This window comes from Prionailurus bengalensis, chromosome C2, assembly GCF_016509475.1.
Source record: "Prionailurus bengalensis isolate Pbe53 chromosome C2, Fcat_Pben_1.1_paternal_pri, whole genome shotgun sequence".
Taxonomy (NCBI): domain Eukaryota; kingdom Metazoa; phylum Chordata; class Mammalia; order Carnivora; family Felidae; genus Prionailurus; species Prionailurus bengalensis.
In genome coordinates this window covers 15418069-15444986 of record NC_057350.1, presented here as the reverse complement: position 1 = coordinate 15444986, position 26918 = coordinate 15418069, and the positions used below count along the sequence as shown (strand labels likewise).

The 26918-nt window shown below is 38.9% G+C and overlaps 1 protein-coding gene across 7 annotated transcripts in view; it reads right to left on the bottom strand.

Moving 5' to 3' along the window:
- GRIK1 (glutamate ionotropic receptor kainate type subunit 1) overlaps positions 1-26918 on the bottom strand; it is a 369747-nt gene that overhangs the window by 123945 nt on the left and 218884 nt on the right. For all 7 annotated transcript variants that reach the window (XM_043593769.1, XM_043593770.1, XM_043593771.1 and 4 more), the window contains exons 2-4: positions 17086-17253; positions 13263-13520; positions 299-480 (exon numbers count right to left, since the gene is read on the bottom strand). In XM_043593769.1, the coding sequence (XP_043449704.1) occupies positions 299-480; positions 13263-13520; positions 17086-17253 (608 nt within the window). The remainder of the gene's footprint in view (positions 1-298; positions 481-13262; positions 13521-17085; positions 17254-26918) is intronic.

Genomic DNA, 26918 nt, shown 5'->3' with positions numbered 1-26918 from the left:
TTAATCACCTTGAAATGACATCTTTCTCCTGTCAACCTCTGTTGACGTTATCGACGTACCTCCCAATACCTAAGACACCCCCCCCCCACCATCTACAACTACATACAGCAAGTGGCTTCATTAAACTCCCCGAGCCCTGTGACTCCTTAAAAGCGTTCTGAAAGCTGCAGTCCTCAGCCTAAACTGGACTGCTGCAGCTTTATCATGCTGCACTCAGTGAAACCAGATGGCATTTTTGAGAAAAAGAAACGAACATATCCTACCCCCCCCACCTCACCTCCTCCCTGCACCCTCTTACCTGCTTAAGGATTTCAGCAGCTGTCCCATGTGAACAATCAAATATCACATAGAACTCCTTGCCCTTCTTCATCTCCTTGAGTAAAGGCTTGGCATCTTTATTCCCAGAGGGCAGCTGGCGGATTTTGATTTTAATGTTATATCTGGAGGGAGCTTTGATGAGCTCTTGTAGACGAATGAGGCCTAGAAAATGACAATCCCATCATGCAACAGACTGTTCTGTCTAAAGAGGACTTGTTTATTTCCATTTACAGTCAAACTCATATCATTCCCAAAATGTATCAAGAGGCCACCTTCCAAAAGGTTACACGGTTGACTTCTCATTTGTCATTCCCTTTTCTGTGGTAGATTATACTGCATTTTCCTTTTGTGGGTATGCATGTGTAGTTTGGAAACACAATTTCCCAAGCAAATTTTGAATTTACTTAGAATGCAGTTGTCTTCTCTAGTGTTTGGCCAACACCACAAACCTTTAACAAATCAAGTCTGTAACTATAAAGCTTTTGTAAACCAATGTTGCTTGACGTTTCCAAAGGTGTGCAATGACGTGGATAATGCTTGCTTGCTTAAAAAAAACAAACAAATAAACAACAATAGAATACTAGAATTTCTTGGGGCGGTAAATCTCTGTAAGCCTTTCATCAAGTATTTATGTATAGCATACTGTTTACCAGCTAATTAGCTGGGCTTTCAGTATAATTTTCCAGTCCCTACCATATAAACTATTTATAAATGGCTCATCACATCCTCTTTCTAATATGATTGAAGATTGAATTGGAAAACCCTCTCTTGATTAAAAAAAGAAATACCATAGAGTTTTTAGAGATTATGATAATAAAACCAGAAAAAAATTCCCTTAAAATCCACCATTGATAATTGCAGGAAAGTATATACAGCCAACTAACTTGATGGAGAAGGTTTGATTCTCCATAAGTACAAATCTACTGAGCTGCACCATTTTCTAACAGACATACTTTACTGGGGCGAAGCAAACAGCTATATAAAACCTCCGTCTTATTTCCCTTAACATTACCGTGTGATTGCTACACTGCATAACGTTGGCTCTCACTCAAGGACTCTCATCACATTGGAAAATTGACTTTTTTTTTTTTTATTGCACAGTTCTGTTCCTTTAGGATTTGTCAACTTCACGTAATCAATAGGAAATATTAAGTGTTATCAGTATTCAGATGGAAATTTTGCTATGCACTGTCACGGATGCCAGCTACCTCTGGACTTGATATATTGCTTTCATTTTCTTATTTTACTTATTTAGTTATCTACCCACTCCACCCAAACCACAGTTTTGTGGCTCAGATGTTAAAATGTCCCTCTAATTAATACCTTGGATAGGTTGGGTTCTGAGGTACAGTAACATTGTAACTAAGTGGCTCTTTGGAGTCAAATGGGTGTATGCAATTGGGGGATGATGGTGGTTAGGGTCTGTAGAACCAAAACAAGAGTCACTGCTCATTGTTAATTTTTTTTTTTTTATGTAATAATGGAAATTTTTAGCATGGTAGCCTTTCTGGGCTCTTGCTTTTTTCCAAACCAATCAGTGTGGTTGAAGGCTCTCAAATGCCAGTAATGATCCACTTAACTCTCCTCACTTCCAGAATCACGAGTCCTGAGACACTCGTGCTTACGCCAAATGGAAGAAAACTGAGCACATGGGCTTGCATATTTGTTAATCCTCAATCCTGTGAAGTGAGCATTATTATCTTTGTTATTTCTGTTAAGGAAACTGAAGCTTAGAGCAATTAACTGTCTCAGGGTAACAAAGATAGTGAGGAGGACCCATCAGTTCAAGTTGTTGCCTGTGAGTCCTGCACTTAATCTTTCTCCTTCACGGTCCAGCCTCACAAACACAAATTGCTGGTGCTCAGGGAACAGATATAGCTTGGGATTATTTGGTGAAATGGGGAAAAATAGAAACAGGGACCCTCATTCTCCTTTCTTCTTTACTCCTGGGTACTTGAGTCTCATTTGAGTTTTTTCTATTGCTCTCCTGCTTTGCAAATGCATAGTTTTTTTTTTTGTTTTTCTTATTCCTGAGCATGGCCACAAGGGAGACCAATGTAGCCTTTAAATAAAATGGGAAAACCATTTAGAAAGAACATTTCATGTGCTGCAACAAACTGCCTTTTTGTTCTTTTGCTGAATGGAATGTTGATCTAGAAGTGCATCTTCCTATCACGATGATTTACCCATGTTAATGGTATTTTAAAGTTGAATATGTTTTCTCACTTCATTTATTGGTTTTTATCGAAAAACATTTCCTGGATCTTCTTTATATGCCAAACCCCGTGAAAGAGGTGGGACATGAACCCATCTTGCTTTAAGGAAGGGATTCAGTTGTTCTTACGTGGCTAGAACCAAAATGAACACTGTGCTGGTAATTTGCAATGTAAGTATTTCAATACATTAGTAACAATCTTGGAGTCTTGTTTTCCAATGTTCATTTTATTTTGAGCACCTCAGAATTTTGCACTAAGTGTTTCAGGTATTTTCATTACATGAAATCTACTGTGTGTCAGAGATGATTTAATCAATTTAAGTGTTGAGCTGCTAGCAGAACTTGTAAATTTACAGTAAGTCAGAAATAGTACGGAAAACAGTTCTTCGGTGTTTAGTTTTATATCGAGGTCCTCAGGTTGGAATAAAGTGGTATAGAAAGCAAAAGCGAAAGAACAAAAAGTAAAAGCCCATAGAAAGATTTCATCCCATCAGCTCTTAGATGGAGTCTCACTTACTACTCAATTTTTATAAATCATAAGGTGAGGCTAATGGAGGCTGTTGAAGATACCTGCTCAGGATCCTAAGATCTTGTTAAGGCTTAAGTGACAGATCCCGGACTGAAAGCCATGTGTCACTTCTGACTCCCAATCTTAGGCTCTTTTCTTTTCTTTTCTTTTCTTTTCTTTTCTTTTCTTTTCTTTTCTAACCAAATCAGTGTCTCTCCTGACTTTAGATTTCAGACCAACTAACTGACTGACTAACTAACTAACTATTAAATAAATAACTGCACACATAAATAGAGAGAAAAAACTGGACCAGCATAAAGCAATCAAACATTTAGTTGGCAAATGAGGCCATGAATAGACATTTTGCTCCCTCCTCCTCAAAAAAGGTGACCATGCATTCTCACAATTCTCTTCTAAAAGAAAGTGATTTTAATACCAGTAGAGGAGAAAGGAGAACGACTCAGTACAAAAGCCCAGTTTCTAATTGGTCTAAATTTATCTTTTGGAAAAACTGACTACTAAGCCTCTAATTTTCTCAGTTTGTCTGCTGGCAGGTGATTTGGCCTCGGGAAGGGAGAGGCTCAACAGATTGAAAGATTACAGACCAAGTTGTGGGAAGAAGAATGAGGGTTGACCAGGGGGGTTTACATTTCTCTTCCCAAAGCAATTTTTTGCTTCAAAAAAAAAAAAAGAAAAAAAAAAGAAAAAAAAAAAGAAAAAAAAAAGAAAGCCATTCTGCCTTCATTAGCAAACATTGTAGAATTTACAATTTAAAAGTCTTTTCTTTTTTCTTGTTTTTCCCCTTAGTTCCCAGGTAAAAAAATTTAGAGAAAGAGTTCCTGTTTATTTGCACTGTGCAGCAATCCATCAATCACCCACTGTGCGTTGTAAAGAGTAGCAAAACTTATTTGCTAAACAAATAATTACTTTAGGGAAAGGAAATTGATTTAGGCACAACTCCTAACTTTGCTAATGGTCCTCCGAGTTTGGAAGCAAGCCTCGACAAGTGACCCAGCGCTCCCAGGGTTGGACTCCAAATGCAGAGAACGGTTACGGTGCATGCAAATCTGGTGTCGGTGGCAGTCTTTCTAGCCCACCACGATGGAGGGACTTGAAAAGTAAAATGCAGTTCAGGAGATGATCAAACCCAACTGAGGGGCATTCTGCAATAAAACTGGTCTGGACTCAGCCATTTCCCGTGAGGAGAGGGTATGAGGTGTACCTGGGCACAGGTGACTTCCATGACAGTGGGGAGTTAGGTAAGTTGGTTCTGAGTCCCTTCCATCCAGGTAAAAAAAGCTGTAGGGCCTGCAACACCATTGGGCAACAGCACCCCCAGGGGGTTCTGTCTGTGCCTTGGGCAGAGCCGTGCCCTCTGGTCACTGGGAAGGCCTCAGGGGTTTCGAACAACCTGCAGTGAGCCCTTCTGGCCAGCAAACACCTACTCTCCTAGCCTCAGTCATCTCTGCAGAGCATTTGTTTTTAAAAAATGATTACCCTATATTGTATTATCCTATTTGTATACACTAGTATTGTATTCGTGTTAAGTTTCTTGTATTTGATGCTTGTAGTGTGGCTATAACAAGGAAGGCCATAGTTCTTAGGAAATACATACTAATGACTTAGGGGTAAAAAGGCCGTGATGTCAGCCACTTACTTTCAAATGGTTCAATAACACTACTACTTACTATTATGATTGTTGTAATTGTTTTTATATTAAGAGAATCACAGAGCATTAAAACAAATGCAGCCAAATGATAACAACGGCTAGCCTAGATGAAGGGAATACAGGAGTTCATTGTACCTTCCTTGCATCCTTTTTTCTAGGTTCACATCTCTTTAAATACACGGGTCACATGTGGAGATATAAAATAGCACCACAAGAGCCTCTTCCTCTACTCTCACCCCCTAGGGAGGCAGTTGGAAACTGCACCTTTGGTTTCAAAAGCACTTTAGAGCAAGGAATCTATTTATTTCACATGAGTTCGATCTGGGCTATGCATATGAAGATAACTTTCAAAAATGTCCAAACGGCCAATTCTTTTTTTTTTTTTTTTTGGAAATTTATTGTCAAATTGGTTTCCATACAACACCCAGTGCTCATCCCAAAAGGTGCCCTCCTCAATACCCATCACCCACCCTCCCCTCCCTCCCACCCCCCACCAACCCTCAGTTTGTTCTCAGTTTTTAAGAATCTCTTATGCTTTGGCTCTCTCCCACTCTAACCTCTTTTTTTTTTTCTTCCCCTCCCCCATGGGTTTGTTCAGTTTCTCAGGATCCACATAAGAGTGAAACCATATGGTATCTGTCTTTCTCTGTATGGCTTATTTCACTTAGCATCCCACTCTCCAGTTCCATCCATGTTGCTACAAAGGGCCATATTTCATTCTTTCTCATTGCCACGTAGTACTCCACTGTGTATATAAACCACAATTTCTTTATCCATTCATCAGTTAATGGACATTTAGGCTCTTTCCATAATTTGGCTATTGTTGAGAGGGCTGCTATAAACATTGGGGTACAAGTGCCCCTATGCATCAGTACTCCTGTATCCCTTGGATAAATTCCTAGCAGTGCTACTGCTGGGTCATAGGGTAGATCTATTTTTAATTTTTTGAGGAACCTCCACACTGTTTTCCAGAGCGGCTGCACCAGTTTGCATTCCCACCAACAGTGCAAGAGGGTTCCCAAACGGCCAATTCTAAACACTCATTTTGGCTAGCTATCCACTCTGTGCACTCAGATATGACACAGAAAAATGCTGATTTGCATACACAGGGAGTGACTCTGGAAACAGGTGGAGATACGGAGGAGAAAAAAAAAAAGAACCTGCTATTTACAGTGAGTGTTTACAATTTCCCATGCCTTCTCCTTAAGTAATAATAAACTGCCATTTACATTACTCCTTTTATGAAGGATGCTATATGCCTTATAAATATCTCAATAAACCTCACAATACACCTTTGAGGTGAAAAGGTATCAGTGCTATTCTGCAGTAAAGAAAGTGAGACACAGTGAGGTTAATTGTTTAGACTGGTCCTGAAAATAAGTCACAGATGCCAGGAATTGGAAGGGACCTTAAAGGCCAAACCCCTACTTGATGCACGAATCCCCTCTACACAGCTGTTGCTGCACCTCTCTATTTGAAAAATTCCCCACCTCACACTGAAGCCCAGTTCATTTCTGGACAGCTTTAGTTATATTCAATAAGTGTTAGTTCAAAAGAAAAGTACCTATGTTTTCTCGAGTCTTAATTTAATTCCCTGTTGATTAAACCACATCAGTGGGGTTGATGCCATAAAAATGAGTGTAATAAACCATTGGGACCCAAAGATAAGATCGTACATTTTAAATGTTAATTTCCTCTTCATTTGTATGTAGAAACATAGAAAATGGCATTTCAAAAACTTGTTGGTGTATTAATATACCCAAATCTAAAAGGATTTTTAAGGGGATCTATGTACCCTCCAGAGGAAAGGAAAAATCAGAATTGAGAAATGGAAATGGGTAAGTGAGTGAATTACCTGGGGGAAATATAGCACTTTTAAGTGCAGATCTTCATACATATGATTTTTCAAACGTATATCCAAAAAAAAAAAAAAAAAAGCTAGAGACTTCCCAAAAGAAAAATTGTGTCCCTTGATCAAAGGAACTCAAAGAAGAATCTAGTCAAAATATTTGAGATGAACTGTGTTGCAGTTAGCTCAACTAGAGTATTTTAGTCTTGAATTCTTGCTGATATCAATGGTAGCTAAAAATAATATACCTTCATGCAATATCTAAAGATTGGCTTCCAAACAGAATTCTGAAAATTTGAATAGGGTTCTGGGCAGAGGACCGGAGTGGGTGGATAGGAAGGGTAGAAAAGAGTGAGGACAGAGGGAAAAAAAAAAGAGCTATAATTTTTTATCTTGTTGGTACTGAGTGCCAAGGATTTCTATCCCCCAGCTATTTCAGGTGGAATTGTGGGAAGGCATGTAGCAGAAGTGTTCTGGCTGGCACAAATGGTCATAATAACACAGTGGGGGTAAGTTGTGATTGCTGAAGGGAAAAGATTTACTTATTCTTTTATTTGGCACTGATCGCATACTGAATATCTTTCATTTTGGCTTCGTCACTTATGGCAAAATGTTAACTTTCTCCAAGTCCAAATTTCAGGCCTCTGTCAAGGTTCTTGGTTCTGGACAGTATATTCTTTCTGTTTTCTATGGGAAGATGAAAGGAAATGTAATAAATGTAGTAAATAACAAGTCACTGTTTAAATACAGCCATTCGAGCTGTTATCTCACTTGGAGTGGTTGAGCGTATTAAACGAGTTAATCATACAAAATATTTAAAAGAGTGTGTGCCACATAATCAGAACTCAAGAATTTAGTTATTGTGATATTTGCGGTTCTCATTTGCTTTGTGTTTTTTCCTTGAATTTATTGCTTCTTTCAATCACTGACATTTTTATGTGTGTCCACCTTATTTCAAATTAATCCTCATTATAAAGCTTTGAGACGTTTCCAATGATAGTTAATGGCTCTTAATTTTAGGCCGCGTTTTAGAAATCTCATGGCTCTGATGTGTTAAGAAAAATGATATAAGGCAACCATGGATGAAAAAAAAAAAAACCCAGCTTTTGATGGCGATGTGTTGTGAACTCAGGGCTAGAGGCACATTGCTGGAACTCATTTCCTTGAGGGCCTTATCTAGCCCTATCGATACTCGGACTCTCAAATTTGTACCCCCAGCTCACACTACATTTCTGAATTCCAGATGTATATATTAGCTGCCTGTTCATCACCTTCACTTGAATGTAGCAGACATTACAAATTCAAACTTCACATGCTCATGACTGAAAAAACTCCTGATAGCATCCTTTTTCCTCCAAAGTAGTTCCATCTATAACCTTCCCCATCTTAGGTGATGTTAACTCCTTCCATTGGCTCTGGCTAAAAAGGTTAGAGTCACCCTTGACTCCTCTATTTTTCTTCACTCTTTCAGGTCATTATGCTAGCTCAACATTCAAAATATTTCTAGAAACTGGCAATTTCTTACTCTTCTATTAACTTATCTTCCTCAATTGCCTTCAGTTCTCTAGAGGCTATTTTTACCCTTGCCTCCCTCTATCTATTATCAATACAAGAGCCAGAATGATCTTTTTATGATGTAAATCTGATGTTACTCCTCTGCTGAAAACTCTCCAATGGTTTTCCCATTTCATGAAGCGCAGAAGCTCTTCCTGTGGTCTATAAAATCCTCCATGATCCATAAGGTGCTCTTCTCTGACCTAGTTTCCCACTATCCCTCCCCTCTCACGCTGGTCCCACCACACCGGCCTCCTTCTTTGTTATGAACAAACGTTTGTTGGAAGACACCATACTCATTCATTTACATGTGTCATCTATGGCTGTTTTCTTGCTACCTTGCAGAGTGAAATAGTCACGACCCTATGACGCACAAAGCTTAAGCTAGATGCTATCTGGCCATCAGAGACAAAAAATTTGCCGGCCCCTTTTCTGCAGAAATAGTTGGGGCTACATTTCACTGAGATTGGCCTTGAAAAAGCAGAAACTGCTGAATATCCTCCACACTGCATTTGGTGCTCAGCTTCTCAGCTCTTTTTGATGTGTGTGAGGGATAGAAACCAGGCTTCCACAAGGGGTCTAATGAAGCAGAGGGGATGACCAATGAGCAGCAATTTCTCACTGCCTAGGGTCACCTCTGAATGTGGGAATCAGAGAACTAGGTGACTGATGGGAGGAATATCCAGGCAACAGAGAGAGAGAGAGAGATGAAGTAAAACACAACTTCACTCCCTCAACAGTTCTCTAGGGTCTTTCTACATTTTCACTTCCAGAGGACAGAATTCTGCCTGCTAGTATTTAGTGAATTGAATTTTGTCCTTAGAGAGAAGCACAGTGCTCCCCTTGACTTCAATGGGAGTCATGGGCCATTTGGTCCCCCAGACATCTGTGCTGGCTTCAGGCTATTTAACAAACTCCTAAACAAATCCCAATAAAGTGTTCCTTAATAGGTACTTAATTCTGGTGTGAGGGCGGGTGCTGGGCACACCTAAGTCCTTTCTTTTCCTTCAGGTTTACTAAGTTTTCTCCTTTTTATGTCTTGATAATTACTGCAACCAAAACCCTGAGTCAAGCAGTATTAAACCCACTCAAAGGCAAAAGATGTCTGCTTTTATTGATCTCAGTTGACCTGTTTACTCTCTGGGTTCCAATTTAATAGCTCAATTGATTATTCATTTACATTTTTAATTTCTTTGTGGGTAAAATCATTTTAACATGAGTCATTTCTAACAATGGGCAACATACAAATTCATTTGGGATTTTCAACTTTGGCAAGTATTTATTGAACAACTGGGTGAACTTAATAAGGATGAAAAACAGATTTCAGTTTCTTGTAAAAAAATGATAGAAAGGATTGAGTTTCCTCCTGTGCAAAATGCCCATCACTTCTGGGTGCTTACCTGAAATCAGAAGGTTGGTTAGAACATCAATTTCTGTGTTACCCTTTTACAAATTAGGTTTTGTCTAAATATAATTTGAAATCTATAATATTATGCTCATGCCTTTAGTTGAGCTCTTAAATCCAAAAGTTTTAATGTCATTCATCAATTTGTGTTCCTTCTAGATGGCTCTGCTTTGCTGGAGATGGTAGAAATCGTGAGAAAAATTTGTACTATTGAGTGTATTACATAATGAGAAATAGTATGACTTTATTAGCTCATGCGATTATCTATTTACAAAGGTAAGCAACATGGAAGATCAGACTATACTTACATTTATAATTGAAGGGGAGCAGAATTTGCCAGGCAAAATGTGTCCCATTGGCATGGGGATTTTTTTTAAGACGTTTATTTTTAAGAAACGGCAGGCGCAGATGAAGCTCTGAAATCTGAGTAGATGTTGCCCTTTTGTAAGAGACGTTTACATGTATAAAAGAAACCTTTTTGTAAGGGAGATACTCCCTTACTGTACCAGAAAGAGAGGGGTGACTCAATCTCTAGAAATTCTTCTCAACAGAGAAGGCAGGGACTTAAACATGCATTATAATCTTGCCCTTGTTCACTGTGCTTTTTTTTGATAATCTCCCATACCTAATTCCCCACCCCCAACATCTTTCATCTTTGGCAAAAGGTGGTATTTAAGGTGATAGCTTAGGCCATTTCAGTAAGTTAACTTTGTTTTCTTGGGTCTCTCCCATGCTTATAGGTGGTATACATCTTATTAAACTTTGCTGTTCTCCTGTTAATATGTCTCATGTCAATTTCATTGCTTGACCAGCCAAAGATCCTCGAAGGGAAGAAGTGGAAACTTTCCCACCCCTACACATTATAATGTTCTATCTCAAGGTTTTTAAAATCTGCTTTTGGAATTTTTTTGATAGTACGTTTCTTTCTTCCCAGCAAGCAGGTGAAGCTTTAAGAATATGACTGCCTGTGGCTTATACTTCCCTGTAGGACTGTTTCGAATATAATATTTGTAAGTTATATATCCAATAACCTACCTTCACTTCTTTCTAAAATGAGATGAGGTATAAGAAAATATCTAAATGCATATTTCCAACCGTAAGAGTCACTTTTATTTGGCAACTTAAAATGCAACCAGAGTTTAGTGCAAAATAGAGGAGGCTTACTATCATCCTCTGATAAGTAGTAAGTGCCAGTGCTTGGTGAAAAGGACAGTGAAAAATGAAATACTATTAAAAACTTGGTAAGTGCTTTGCGTTATTAATTTTCACTAATAATTTTCTTAACCTTATTACCAAATGTGTAGATCAAGAAAGGAGCTAATTTTAAACCTTGGAGGAAAAAAATATGCAGAAAATAAACAGCATTATGCCTTGTACGTGTAATACCTAAATAGTCCTATAGGCCATAATTGTGTTAGGTGGCAGATTATAAAAATAAATAAGATAAACTTCCAATGTTTAGGAATTCCTATTCTCCTACATGTGCAAACAGGTAATTGAAACATGTAACATAATGCTTATATTTATGAAGGGCTATTGAACCCTCTGGTGGCCCCAGTGGGCTTTAAGGAAGAGGTGATATTTGAATGAGAGCATGTGGAATGAGGGACTTCACTGTCTTCGGGGTAGAGGGAGGATCACCCGTAGTAAGGGGCCAGCTTCAGAAAAGGAGAGTCAGACATATTACGTCTCCTCAGGGGAGAGAAACAAAAGCAAAAATAAACTATGGGGCCTATCCCAAAATAAAAACGTTTTGCACAGCAAAGGAAACCACTACCCAAACAAAAAGGCAACCTACTGAATGGGTGAGGACATTTGTCAAGGCAATCTCTTATAAGGGGTCAATACCAAAATATATAAAGAAATTATACAACTCAACACCAAAAAAAAAAAGTAATCCAATAATAATAATTAAAAAAAGAGGGCACAGGACCTAAATAGACAGTTTTACAATGAAGACAACCAGATGGCCAACAGATACATGAAAAGATGCTCAACATCACTCATCATCAGGGGAATTCAAGTCCAAACCTCAATGAGACATTACCTTAAACCAGTTAGAATTGCTAGTATCAAAAACATAAACAAATAATAAATGCTGGTGAGAATGAGGAAAAGAAGGAACCCTCATACACTGTTGGTGGGAATATAAATGGTGCAGCCACCATGGAAAACAGTATGAAGTTTCCTCAGAAAATTAAAAATAGAAATGTATGAGCTAACAATTCCACTCCTGAGTATTTACACAAAGCAGATGAAAATGATAATTCAAACAATATATGTACTCTTCTGTTTATCACAGCCTTATTTAAAATAGCTAAGATATGGAAACACCCCAAGTATTTATTAATAGATGAATGGGATAAAGATGATGTGTATGTGTATATATAATGGAATATTACACAACCATAAAAAAGAACAGGATTTGTGACAACACAGATGGACCTAGAGGGTATTATTATAAGTGAAATAAGTCAGACAGAACATAAAAATACCATATGATTTCACTCATATGTGGAATCTAAAAAACAAAACAAATGAACAAACGAGCAAACCAAAAAAATAGACAGATCCATAAATACAGAGAACAATCTGCTGGCTGCCAGAGGGGAGGTGAGTGAGTAGGGAGATGGGCACAATGGGTGAAGGGTACTGGGAGGTACAGACTTGTCACAGGAGTAAGTCACAGGAATAAAAACATGGCATAAGGACTATAGTCAATGGCACTGTAGTAGTGTTGTATGGTGACAGATGGTACCTACTTGTGGTACCTACTTGTGGCTCACCTACTTGTGGTGAGCACAGCATAAGGTATAAACCTGTAGAATCATTATGTTGCACACCTGAAACCAATGTAACACTGTGTGTCAACTATACTTCAATAAAAAAAGAAAAAAAGATTCAGATGAAGTTGGGGGTAAGGAATGATGGACTCTTCATCCTAGCTGATGTGAGGTACAGGGAGTGCAGGGAAGACGGTGCTGGGGTTAATGGAGATGAAAGGGACAAGATGGTGAACATCTTTAAACTAGAAAGACTTGACAAAGGAGAGTCACCAGCAGAATTTAACTGAATAAAAGGGATCTTCAGTCCCTTTGAAATGTGACAAGAAGACAGAGGGGAAAGGTACCGGCCAAAGAAACTTGAAATGAAGGCAGATCAGAGGACGTGTCTAGTGAGATGGGGGCTCCAAGCATCACATTTCTGTTCTGATCCTAAAATAAACAGGTGGAACAATGCAAGCTTTATTAAGGGTTTGTTACTGGGGGTTCTCAGTCCCTTTCCCATGAAATGGTCAACTGTACTGAGTTAGCCTCTAACTGGATTCCTCGTTAACCTCCTTTAGAAACGTTTCTAACATGTAACACGTACACAGTTACTTACAAGTTGAAAGCATACTTCGTAGTAATTTTCCAACTTTCTCTGCATTATTTAAGGAAGGGAGTCATGGTCACAGTCTTAAGAGAGTTGGGAGAAATGAAATCACATCTTTAATATCAATAAGGTGATATTTCTTTTAAAACATTCCCCTAAATATGATGATGGAAGGATCATCAGAAAGGATCCACAGGAATTAGATAGACATGGAGATGTATGGCATTCTCAAATTAGAATACTCCATTAACCTCATAAAAAAGAGCATTTTCACGTACTCCACCTGATGAGTTAATGCCTCTAGAACACTCCGACTCCCTTTGTTCAGACCAGACATGGCCAGGGGAGGTTCCTGTGTGAGTCCCCTACCTGTGCTGTCTTCATACACCACTGTCACTGTTTTCCAGTTGTAGTAGAGGACCAGATCCAGGACCGCCCTGCTGATAGCTGCATAATCTGGGTACAGGTTGATGTAAAACAAGTCTTTGTTGTCCACCGATGGGTGTTTCCAGCGGGTCTGTATGTGTGGAACTTCGAGAGCATTGCAAATTGACTGCACAGCGCTGACAGAGGAACTGTGGGAAGGGCCAAAGAGAGCAGCCACACCAAGAGCCAGCTGGTCGCAGGCTAATGGCCACAGATGAGGAGGGGTTGAGAGGGAGGGCAGGGAAGGGGGGAGAGAGAGAGAGGGCTGTGAATTCCATCTTTCCTTCCATGATCCCTCTTTTTATTTTCATTACTGGAAATTCTCCACTCTCCATCTGTATGTTGAGAAATTATGCCTCATCCAACTTCCAATATCCCCGAGATGCTAAAATATTGAGATATTTGAATGTGGAACTGATTAGCAACACATCACAGGGCCAACTCTGTGCAATCAAAAATAAGTGGCTGTTCTCACACCATTACTTCTAAATCCCTTGCCTGGCATGGCATAACCCACGAGGGCTCAGAGCTGCTCTACAGGCTACTGGCCAAGGGAATGTCATGTGAATGAAGTATTGTCCTATGGCAGGGTGACAAGGAAGATATTAATGTGGTCAGAGAATTCAGAAGATTCTCCGGGTGGCTGCAAAGCACTTCAGTTGCCATCTTCCCAAAACTCAGAAAGGGATTCCAGGCTATTGAAAAACTGCTAAGGAATAGTAAGTGATATTGATACCTACTTAATTATAGAATATTAACATAACATAGCTTAAAGGGATCTCAGAAGCCACATGGTCCAACCCACTAATACCATAGACCATGAAGTGAGTCAGGGCCACCAGGTAAGGGCGGAACTCTACCAGAGGGCAGGGGCCAAGCTCAAGGACAGGCCTCTCCCTGCTTCAGCATCAGCCTAACGAAATCAAGTCAGTATAAAATTTAATCTATAACATTTATTTGGTTTTCTCTTTATAAGATTTTATATACTCATTGAGAGAATTTAGAGTATTTTAACGCATAAGGGAGAAAAAAAAGACCCTATAATTCCATCATCTGGGAATAATACCTCTTTATATTTTGGCATTCCAACTAAAAAAAATTGAATCTATGCAGACATAGGTTGATACGTTGCTTTCTTTAACACTGAATTTAACACTAAAAACACACCCTTTCCCCCAAGTCATTACAGAGTCTTCGAAAGCATATTTTTTTTGGGCCTGTAGAATAGCCGATTCCATGGCTATGTCATCATTTATTTTACTGTTCTGGTGATATTGAATCTTTAAGCTGATCCTAACGTTTGTTATTATAACTAATATTATAGTATTTAGTTGTTATATTTTTCTCTGAAGTTTACATTACTTTTTTAGAGTAGATTCTCAGCTATAATTAAATTACTTGATACATATTAGGCAAATTCCCTTCCAGAAAGATTGGGACCAGTTATCCTCTACAACCATGCAAAATAAGGTCTACTCTCTTCATGCCGATATAAATTTATGCTGGCATTATATAGAAGTTTATAGTATCTCATTATTTTAATGCTAATTTTAAAAAGTTTGGAACTCCCAAGAGATAATAATTAAATATTTGAATTAAGTAATAACAAAATTTTTAAATGAAACTGTGTTAATTTTTATAGTAATGTTCTACAAATAAAAATAAGTAGAAAAATTATATGGCTTTGTCAAAATGATATGACTGGATCTAGAGAGAAAAAAATAATAAAATTTTGAAAACCGTATTTCAAATATCTATGGTACTGCAAATGTTTACAGTCATTCACAAGGAAAAACTTTCTCATGTTGTGCTCTTTGGCACTGAATTACTACATGAGATATGAAGACATATAATTTTCTGCATTAAGTGCCGTAAGTGTAAATTGCCATTGTCTACGGAAGCTCATTCCCTGGATATGTTTTCATTGGTAACAAAATGAGAGCATGAGAATGTGTGAACTGTTGTTTTGTCTAACATGGGCGATGGATTGAGATGCCTGCTAATATTTAGCTCTGGGATGCTAATATGACTTGACAGAAAATCAATTTTTTGAATTCTGTTTGCCAGCAAATTACCAGTTTTAAGAAGCTTTGGGGGTGTTTAATTTACAAGTATGACAGGTACTTGAGACCACAGAAAAGCTTTCAGTTTTATGTGGGTTGAAGTATCATTGTTAAATGTGTTTGCCTGTCTAAGGTATTTGCTCAGCAATGTTTGTGTGTGCATGTGTGATAGAGAGGCAAGACAGAGTCAGAGAGACACAGACAGAGATAAAGACAGAGACCAAAAGACAGAGACAGAGAGACAGAGAGAGGCAGAGGAGGAGAGAGATCAAACCCATAGAAATAATTTATGTGAAGATGACTTTGAAGAGCTGTATAAATAGAATTTTATTATTTGTTCATAGGTAACGCTGACCTATGTAGTATCTGCAATTCCATCCATCTTTAAAAAGAAAATGTTCTTATACTAAGGTCATGCCATAGATCAGAAGAAGAATCATTATACTGTTTGCTTTTCATCTGTGCTGCTAGGAAAACACTTTACCTTTTGTTTGTAAAGAGCACTAGGAATCCTGCAGAAGAGTGTGTAAGGTGTACACATCTCATGATGCTGAGTTAATTCTATGTGGAACAACCAATATTAGTTCCTTGGAAATCGGCATAACCATGGTGTTCATTGCATTCCATTTATTTGTGTGTGTTTTTTTTTAATTTTTTTTCAATGTTTATTTATTTTTGGGACAGAAGGAGACAGAGCATGAACGGGGGAGGGGCAGAGAGAGAGGGAGACACAGAATCGGAAACAGGCTCCAGGCTCTGAGCCATCAGCCCAGAGCCCGACGCGGGGCTCGAACTCACGGACCGCGAGATCGTGACCTGGCTGAAGTCGGACGCTTAACCGACTGCGCCACCCAGGCGCCCCTATTTGTGTGTTTTTAACTGGCAAAACATTCCTCTATGAGGGAAAGAGCCTCTTCTCCTATGGGGGTTGCTGAGTGGCCTTGGTGTCCACAATAACACCTGCATGGAGTCTCAACAGCTCCCTGGTTAGAGGCCAAGTTGCGAGTGTATTGAATGTGACTGTACTTTGGAGTAGTCTCAGGAGTGTTTGGGGGACATCTAAACAAGCCCCACAATCCCAACGGCTCTTTCCAGGACAGAAACCTTGCAGCCTATGTATAAAGTAGATTACTTTTTAGGACCTTGTCTTCTTGGAAGAAAAAGAGAATCAGGAAAAAAAAATGCAGAGATTGTCTCCTAGGTTTAATTTTTATATTTTTATGACTTTGTGAAAAGGACTTTTAAAAAAAAAAAGTTGAGAAAATCCTAGGTAAACCCAGTAGTTTACAACCTGTTAAAATTCAGGGTGTGAGTTATGTGCGTTGTGGACATTTCCACATGCTCGGTGGATATGACCTTCCACGAAGTTTTATTTGACTGCGCTGTACAATTTCATGGTGGTATCTCAGCCTCAGGAAGGAAAAACAGATCAAGCTTGACATTTTCCATTCACAGCTGAACCAGTTAATCATAGAGTAGAGGGCACTGAAGGGTGAGCTAATCGGAATGGCCCAGAAAACAGAGCTAGGCAACATCCATTAGGATCCTTCAGATTGTACTGGACAGTGACATCAAGGACCGAGATTTCCTGCAACCCATTTACACAAAGATGTCCACTCTGACAAAGGACAGGTAGCAAAAACGGTGACTTGTGGAGCAGACACATCACCCGAAAAAGCTTCGAAAAATGGGAAAATAGTTACCTCTCCGCGAGGCTTCAAAACTATCAAAAAGATTAATTCTCTGGATGTCATAGGTTAACGTGGTGTTAGGCATCAGGGTTCGATTTCTGTTAATGCTGGTGACTGCAAACTTGAATGCTAATTCTTCAACATTAACAGGTTCGTTTTCCACAGTTTCAAAAATCCCTCCTGCAGAAGCAAAAGAGATGCATGAGAAGCATTAGTCACATCATTCCTGTGTGTTTTTTAAGAAGAATATAAATGGTTCAGACAAAAGGCCCTCCCAAATAAATGTGGTAATGGTCAGAACAGATCCCAAAACCAGTGTTAGAAGTTTATCAGCATGTGTCACATGCACAGAAATAGGTCTTCATATGTATGCCTCGGTTTTCAAATCCAAAGTTGGACTATATGTTACCTCTCAGATGACCAACATATTCCAAATATTTAATACTACGTCAAGCATAACTGACAACATGGTGGAGAGTGATTTTCCAGTTTGGACATGAATCACACCGTGGTTGACCTAAACATAAGGTGAGCTGTATCTGGTAAGGACCATCCCTCTTCAGAATGAAGCTCTTTTGATTCAAAAGCAGACCTTTTAGACTCTAGATAGATCATTCAGAGAGTTGAGTGGGGTCAAAACGAGACATACATACACTTCAAGTTCTCTCTACACTCAAAAGAAAGAAAGAAAGAAAGAAAGAAAGAAAGAAAGAAAGAAAGAAAGAGGAAGGAAGGAAGGAAGGAAGGAAATATGGGAAAGAAAGAAGATAAGGAAAAGGAAAGGAAAGGAAAAGAAGGGAAAGGAAAGGAAAGGAAGAAAAGAAAAAAAGAAAAGAAAAGGCAAAGGAAAAGGAAAAGAAAAGGAAAGGAAAAGAAAGAAAAATCTAAAGTTGAAAATCTCAAATAACCATCACAAGCAACTGTATGATTTACGTGTATCCTTATAAAAAGAACTCTAATTGACAAACTGTAATTTAAAAAAAATACTCTGATTTTATTTCGGAAAAACTGTAAACAAATACACATCTATAATATTTATTATTATAAATACTATAAATTATTATAACTTATTAATTATAAATTAATTATTATTTTGCAATTTCCTGCTCACTTGATTTTCTGTATTAAATAACAAATTACAATGTCAGGTTGCAAAAGCTGAGAAGGTTTATATGAAATTACTTTGGCTTCCTTTGACAATGTCTCTGGGTTTTAGACTGATGATAGGAGATATTCTTGTAGAGATCATTTCCCTGTTCTCTGAGAAACCAAAGTTGAGCACTGTGTGACCATGGTATGATATCATGTTAACCTTTACCTACAGTTTCTTACTGGACACTTATTCTGAAGTCAATGTTAGGAAAAATTTTGCTCTTAAGTGACCTTATCTATGTATTTATTTTTCTTCTCTCAGACAATGCTGAGGCAGGTGGGCAAGCTTTTAGTTTTCTCAGACTGCTAAGTGGATTCTCCATAGTGCAATGGTAAGCTCGGATAATAGAAGAAGACAGATATGAAGCTGACCCACAATCAGAATGACCCAGACTTAAGTTCAGAAACTGTGTGGTGTTAGGGCTTCCACAATAATTATTAGCATTTTTTTTTAATTTGTCTATCTCTTCAAGCACATGGTGAAAGAGAAAATCCGTCTTATACAGAATCACCATTCTTATGGAGATGAAAGTAACTTAAAATGTTCAGCCTATAACTATTTGGGAGAAAGATCAGTCATTGGCTCAAATGTAAGCATCACTTATTTGCATAAGCAGGCTGGTAGGAGGGACTACATACCAGAATGGGAATCAGAAATTCTGAATTTTGGACCTTGGTCCACCCACTTCTTTTTTGAGAAAGAATCTTAAATATTGGGAAGAAAGTTACTATGAAATAGCTCCTTGGTAATATTTCATTTAAGCCTTATAACATTCCATATATGAGGTAGCATTTCTGTTTTTATATATGAAAAAGTGAACTAAGAGATCACACACTTTGCCTAGCTTATTCAAGTTCTCTAAGCCTTTTCTGTGACAAACTCAGGTGTTGGATTCTCCAATCTATGCACACATAGGGCAATGTAATAGAGAATATATATATTCTCTATATAGAACTATATATAATTGATTTATATACATTATAATATGTAGTGTTATACATATGTATTCTCACTTTGTCAATTTATTTCTGATGTCCTTCATCTCCAAGTGTGGTTTAATAATGCTTCTTTTCTTACCTTAGAGGATTTCTCTGTGTACGGAATGTTATAACGCATGGATGGTGCCCTGAAAACTCAATCATTCCCCAGAAATAAGTTAGTATTATTACATGTGGATAAAGAGGAATTAGAAATTGTTGTAAAACTGCCTACTCACCTCAAAATTGTTCCTTTGGTATATAGTTGTCTTTTACATAAAGCTGAATGTCCCTGAGTTTAAGATAATGACAAGTGTTTTTATTATGTGCTTATGTGGTGAGTAGGTGAACTCTGTTTTGTCATTTTGGGGGCAATTCTCTTTCATTCTGGCACCAAACAAGCGTTACAAATGTCATTAGCTCAACATCCCACCACACTCTCCTTTTTCCCTTAGGAAGGGCTGCTGCTGAATACCGAAACCCTGCAGTGAAGTGAGGCATATAGAGGGCTGAGAAAGTACCAGGAAAGTGCAATCTGATAGAGACAGGACAGTCATTGATGGGCACTATTCCAGTTCCTCCTAAGGAAGCAGACTTTTAAGCATTCACCATTTCCTCATAGTTTCAGATTTGACAAAACTGAACCTCAGAGTCTTTGATAGAGGGACACACACCAAGGGACTCATGCATGATTTAAAAAAAAATAGTGTTTATTTATTTTTTGAGAGAGTGATTGACAGAATGTGAGCAGCGGAAGAGCAGAGAGAGAGAGGAAGACACAGAATTTGAAGCAGGCTCCAGGCTCTGAGCTGTCAGCACAGAGCCTGACGCGGGGCTCAAACCCACAAACCATGAGATCATGACCTGAGCCGAAGTCGGATGCTCAACCGACTGAGCCGCCCAGGCGCCCCATGGTTATTTTTTTAATTTGTGGGTGTGGGGGTGTCAATGAGATATTTCAAGTCTTTGGGGCTCTGTATGTAGTCAGTTTCTGGCCTCAGTCATCTGTACGCTTGGATCTCCTGGTTTCAACAGGAGGAACTCCTACCTGGGTCTTTCCTCTGTTCCTCTTCCTTCTCTGTTCTTCCCCTCCCTTTGGCCCTCCCCCTTGCCCTTTTCTGTCAAGGTCAGTCTCTCTCTCTCTCTCTCTCTCTCTCTCTCTCTCTCAGTTTCTCTGTTTCACCCATCCATGTGAAGACAGAAGAGAAGGCAGCTGTCTACAAGCCAGGAAACATGTCCTCAAAGACACCAGCTCTGTTGATGTCTTGACTTACACTTCCCAGACTCCAGAACTATGAGAAATAAGTTTTTGTTGTTTAAGCCACCAAGTCTGTGATATTGTCATGGCAACCCAAGCTAAGATATACATCTTCATTTTTTACCCCAAGGGCTTTGAAATCGAAACTGGACAATTATAGTGGAAATCACATCTGTGCATGTAAAATTATCTTCCAATAGGGTTCTAAATTTGGTACAGTGGTTTAAGGTAAGCAGAGAAAAACTCACTTGAAATCTCAATACGGATTTAGGCAGCAGAGTTCCATCACCACAGGTGTGTTTCTGCCTCTGTTGGGTAGATTCCTGCATCAACAAGTCCAGGCTAAGACAGGTGGTTTTGTTTTGTGACCAAATGGACACAGATGGAAACCAGAGATGACTACATCCTGCACAGATAACAGGTTGCCTTTAAGAAGGCCAAGTAAGAGCTTGTGGTTTGTGCCACGTAATTCTGTCTAGACTTCCAAGAGAATTGGTTTTAATCACAAACTCACTGATTGTTGGGTCAAAAAACATGATCATTTTAGGCAAGAGGCAGTACTTAGTCAAGGCTAAGACTGACTGCTGTCCTGTTTGCAATGATACCTAAGGTAAACAATGGTTTCCACATTTTTCCTAGCCCCTATCCCATTTGTGCAGAATCATAATGTTATGGGATGGAGTCCAGAAATTGTCTATATTTGAAAAAGACCCAGCTTGGCTCTAGGTCCCATTGCTTGCTTGATTGATTGATTGATTTTTTTAGGTTCCAGGGATACTTAATAATCTGCTTCCTAATGTTCCTTCAAATCACCACCTTCATCCAAAGACCCTTCCCTCTAACTCTATGCCTACAACATTGTAATTCAGTTAATGAGCATTTATTTGGTACTACTCTGGAGTGTGTATGTTTTTTTCCAGGTGAGAGCTGTGTTTAGCCCTGACAAAAAAACTGGGTGGTCACTAGCTTTCCAGAAAGCAGGGAGTTAACACAGTTAAAGTCAGTGTGGATATAACTAGGTAGAAAAGGAGGCCCCTTTTACAGGCATCTTAAAGAAAAGCAGTTCTACCCTTGTCTATTGTTTCCACACCTGCTCCCTCTAAGTAGAGCCTGTGCTGGATGATGAGTGGGCAGTATGAGATTTGCCCCTCCTTCCCAAAAGGAATTTAAGAAAAGCAAAGCTACATTGTGCTAGGGAATTCATCTTGTTTGATGATGAAAAGAAAAGAAAAGAAAAAACCCCATTGAAATAATAACATTGAATCTCATTCCCATAAAAGGAATATATTGTTCTGACTTGACTTACTCCGTAATGGTGAATGTATTCCAATAATACATGTACAGTAATGCCATTCAGAAATGTAATAAAATTACATCCTCACATATATTTAAGTTCTTTTTTTCGACTTCAACTGATTGTATACACCATGTCTATGACTCTACTGAAGAACCCATTTTTTTCATTTACTGATTCATTCACTATTTAATTATTTATTTATAAAATGCTTAGCTTCCTATGAGTCAGACACTGTACTTGGCACTGGGGATACAGCAGTAAAAAAAAAAAAAAAAAAAAGAAAGAAATCTGACTTTTGGAGCTTACATGCTAGAAGGGGAGCTGATCATGAATGGGAAGAAAGGCATTGACATGTTAGGGTAGGAGGCCAGGAAAGATCTCACAAAGAGGACAACTTCTAAATAAGAACCTAAGACATTGAAAGAAGAGCATTCCAGTCAGAGGGAACAAAATATTCTAAGGTAGGAGCTGCCTGGTGTTAATTTTGAGGAGCAGTGAGGATGAAAGACGGTGAGCTGGGTCGGGTCTGGACTGATAGAAGATGAGCAGAGGGCAGTGACAGGGGTGGATTAGAGCCAATCATAAAGGGTTTATGGGCCGTAATAGGACCTGGATTTTATTCTGAGTGAGATGGGAAGCTACTGGAGAGTTTTGAGTAGACAAATGACATATTTCAAGAGGATCTTCCTATGTGCCATTGTGATTTATAATAAGACATATATGTTGGTCTTCATCCCCCTTTTTGGTGCAGAGCTCCTAAAACCATTGGAATTTCCTAAGTGATAAGAGCAATGAAGTTGTCTTTTGTCATGCTGATAATGTGATTTGAGGGCTCCACCTAAGAATGGGGGCTGATTGCCCAGAGAACCAACCCTATGATTAGAGGGTTGGGACTTTTAGTTCCACCCCCTGACCTCCGGGGAGGGGAGAGGACCTAGAGGTGGAGCCAACTGCCAATGGCCAAGAAGTCCATCAATCATGCTTATGTAATGAAGCCTCCATAAAAGCTCAGAGGGATGGGGTTCATAGAGCTTCCTGGGTGGTGAAAACATCCATGCCCTGAGAGGGTGATACGGCCCAACTCCATGGGAACAGAAGCTTCTGTGCTTGGTACCCTCCTAAACCTTGCCTTGTGTATCTCTTCATTAATATGCTTTAATAAACTGACAAATGCAAGTAAGGGTTTCCCTGAGTTCTGTGAGCTGCTCTTGCAAATAATCAAATCCAAGGAGGAGGAAATCATGGAAACCTCTGATTTGCAGCTGAGTTATTCAGCAATTGTGGGTAACCAGGGACCTACTAGCTATTGGTTTCTGAAGTAGCAAGGCAATATCATGGCACTCAGCCCTTATCCTGTGGAGTATGAAACTATGTCCAGGTAGGTAGTTTCAGAATTGAGATAAACTGTAGAACACCCAGCAGGTGTCACAGAGAATTGCTTGGTGTGGGAAAATCACCACCCATGTGGTGACCAGAAATGTCAGAAGTGTTGTGAGTACAGTAGTTGTGTGAGAGCAAAGGAGACACACATGGCACAGGGTCCCTACAGCTCACCCTGTTTTCTGTACTATGAACAGACTGAAGGGAGGAGAGGGGCAAGAGAAAAAGCCGAGAGCTGCTACTGAAGCCGCTACCATATCAGGTGACTAACCAGAGGCACTGGAGTAATGCAGGGGACTGATGATGATGGTTTGGTATAGATTAGCAGTTGTTGGGGTACGGCAAAAAGTGGCGAAATTCTAAATAAAAAATTGAAGGTAGAGCTGGCAGGATTTGCTGACCAATTAGAAGTGAAAAGAGAGTCAAGAATGACTGACTTTCGGCCTGAAATTGCCATTCACCAAGATGAAGAAAAGAGCAGGTGCCTGATTTGGAGCATGATTACTGTGTGATTCTTGTTGCAAATCTGAGTGGAGATGTCAACTAGGAAGTCATCTATACTGATCTGGATTCCGTGGGAGAGACGTGGTCTAGAGATAGAAATTTGGGAGTCATCACCAAAGTTTATGCTTAGGTGGTGTTTAAAGCCATAAGACTGGGTTGACATCACCCAAGAGCAGGTGTAGATGGAGAGAGGCAGAGATTGGAATGATACAGTCAGAAACCAAGGAATTGCCTGGAGCCACCAGAAGCTGGAGGAGGCAAGGAATTGAATCTTTCCTGGAACCTGAAGAAGTTGGACCCTGTTAAAAACTTGATTTTGAACTTCTGGGCTCCAGAACTGTGAGAAAATGGATTTCTATGGTCTTAAACCACACAGTTTTCTTGTAATTTGTTACAGCAGCCATAGGAAACTAATAACAAAAAGAAACTTTCAGTAGTGGATGCTTTTAATTATTATATTTTTCTCCTTCATAAAATGTTACTTTATTTAGTATATCAAATAGCAATCTTTAGCTCTCTAACTTGATTTTGCAAATAAAGCAAGTAACTGTACCATATAATGCATTGGGTTTCTTTGTTTGTTACACTTTCCTGTTTTATTCTTGATATGACAGGGCCGTGATGTTATTATGCATATTCTAATAAACCTCGCTTACCCCCTTAACTAGCTGTTGTGTGCCCATTGTGACAAACTGCGAGGTCATCCAGGAAAGAAGGGTGAAACTATTAGCTGGCAATCAAGAAATGGAAAGCTTCAGTAGTGTTGATTCCTGTTTTGCATTCCTGGGGAACGATAACCATTCCAGAAGCTATCAGCAGAAAACAAGATGGCAATTTGATCTATTCCTTTGCTGATAGCTACTCCTTAAATATACAGTATTATATTGCCTGTCTTTATTGCCATATCCATAATTCTATTTTATTACATCATAAGCAATTTACTATAGGTCTATATTTACTGCACCTTTAATTTCAAGCCTATACATTTAAATTCTAAGATTCCCTTAGATAATACTCTCTTTCCCACTCAGCTTACCTCTTCTTGTTTTACTTTTGGAGACCAATATAATCTTGGTAAAGATTTCATGCTAGGTGAATTTGGATGGGAAGCACATGTTCCTTGATCAAATGGAGAGTGAATGGATAAGGGGCACCTGAAATTTTACCTTTCGTGAAGTCCTGATTAAGGACAAAGCTATGGGTAAGGACAAGACCAGCCTCAATGGTCTGGCTGTTGCCCAAACCTTCTACAAGTATCTTCAGATTTTGGTGTCCTTTGAAGAAGGGGAATGGTGTTTGACATCCCGCCTAATACAACAACCACATCTAAACTCTCTTTGAGTCTCAAAGAGAGCTGCATGAATTCAGTAGGAATGACCTTTAAGGAGGAAGAGAATATGTCTTGGAGTAAGGAATTCCTGAGATGGTTCAGATGTTAGTGGTTATGGGAAAGGCCAGTTAATGGAAAAGCTACGGATAATGGGCTGTTTAGCACATGCTGCCAGTAATTTTTCTTAATAAATTTGAGTTGCACATTAAATAAGAAAAGACAATACATCCAAAGCCAAAGAAAGGTACTCTATTCTAGTGATATTCAATATTCAACTTGATTCAATTGATCCAACATTATTGGCCATCTATTAATAGCTATGATTATGCTGGCAGCAATGGAAGACACAAAGAGGGACACACCTGGTTTACACCATCAGCAGAATTCCCAGCCTCGTGGTGGTAGATTACAGAAAAGAACACTATGTACAGTAGTTAATTATTTCATAACAGAACAAGAAGCCCACTCTTTGTCCCTTCCAGTGTGGAGTCTTTCTTGATTTTTCCAGCCAGAGGTGAACTCTTCCCTCCCTTTTGATAACATACAATCCAGTACATATTTGGGTAATTCACTTTGGTGTAAAATCATAAGCTGAGAGTCTAACTGTTCTTTGAAGGTGGAGACAATGTTTATTGATCTCCGCCTTCTACCAGGACTAAATGTCTTGATTTGGACATAGTACATTACCTTTCAAAATGACCATTCAGTTGAGTTGAGTCTCTTCTTTGTGACTTAACACCCTGCCTGATGAGGTAGTACGTTCTGCCAAGGGAGAGAAGCTTATGAGAGTGATGGAGAGGAAGGTGGCTGTGTGAGGTGGTAGAGAATGCCCCGACTTTCCTCTTTCTACCTTGTTAGCAGTGACTGCTCCCTGTCTCCCAACCATTACGGCACATGGTCCTCAAGCACTTTCAAGCTCTGACCCTTCCTTAAAGGCTCACCTGTCATAGGGCCACCAGCTCCTTAACACTTTAGCAGAATGGCTCATCTCCTATTCAACAGCAGATTTCAGGCAAGAATCAGGAATATTGCTGAAGGATTCATGCCAAATTTACTTTCGTGAAATTTTGTGATCACTGTACTCTCTGTTGAGAGCTTTTAGCGTCTCATTTAAATGACACAGATTCATACCAAAAGGCTCAAATTTCATTTTCTACTTGTTAAATGAATGGAATATGCCAATTTCATATCTTGTAGTTTTAAGGAAGCTGTGTTCTACACCTCATTACAATTGCCTAGTTTTCTTCTGCCCTATTTCTGCCATCTCTGAAGCTGAAATTTCTCCTTGCTGAAAACGAAATAAATGTTGCTGTTAAAAATGACAACTGTTGTCTGAAGCCAGAACAAATGGAAGTTCACAGCTCCGACAGAGCAGTATTTACCAATGTGTGTGCACAGAAGTTGCCCATGAAATGCTACAGGCAAAAGGAAGTTCAATGATCAGGTCCACTTAGGAAAAATTGCTTAGCATCATTCCTTCTTGGAAATCCTCACTGCACAATAACATAGAAGGGTCTCTCGGAAGTCCTACAATAAAGAAACAATTTGACTCTGGTTGGCCCATGGTTTCTCATTCATTTGATTATAGTAATGAAAAGTTGGACACTAGGTTCTTGATCAGAAATATTAACCCTCTGATTATGGTGCTGCTTTTTGAAAAATTAGGATTAAATTTCTAATGTCAATTTTTACTCCTTTTTCATTAAAAAATAACCAAAGCATGAAGATGGTTTGCATTGGATTTGCAATGGATTGATTAAAAGTCATCTTTTAATCAATCATCTCAAAGATATGTTGTGGACAGAAGGCAAGTCCTTAACATTTAATGTAAATCTTTTAAATGCAAAGTCCTTTGCTACATTTTCTTTTTCTTTCTTATTATTTTCTATTAGTTTTTTTTAACATCTATGCGTATTTATTTGAAATATCAAAAAAATCCTTTCAAT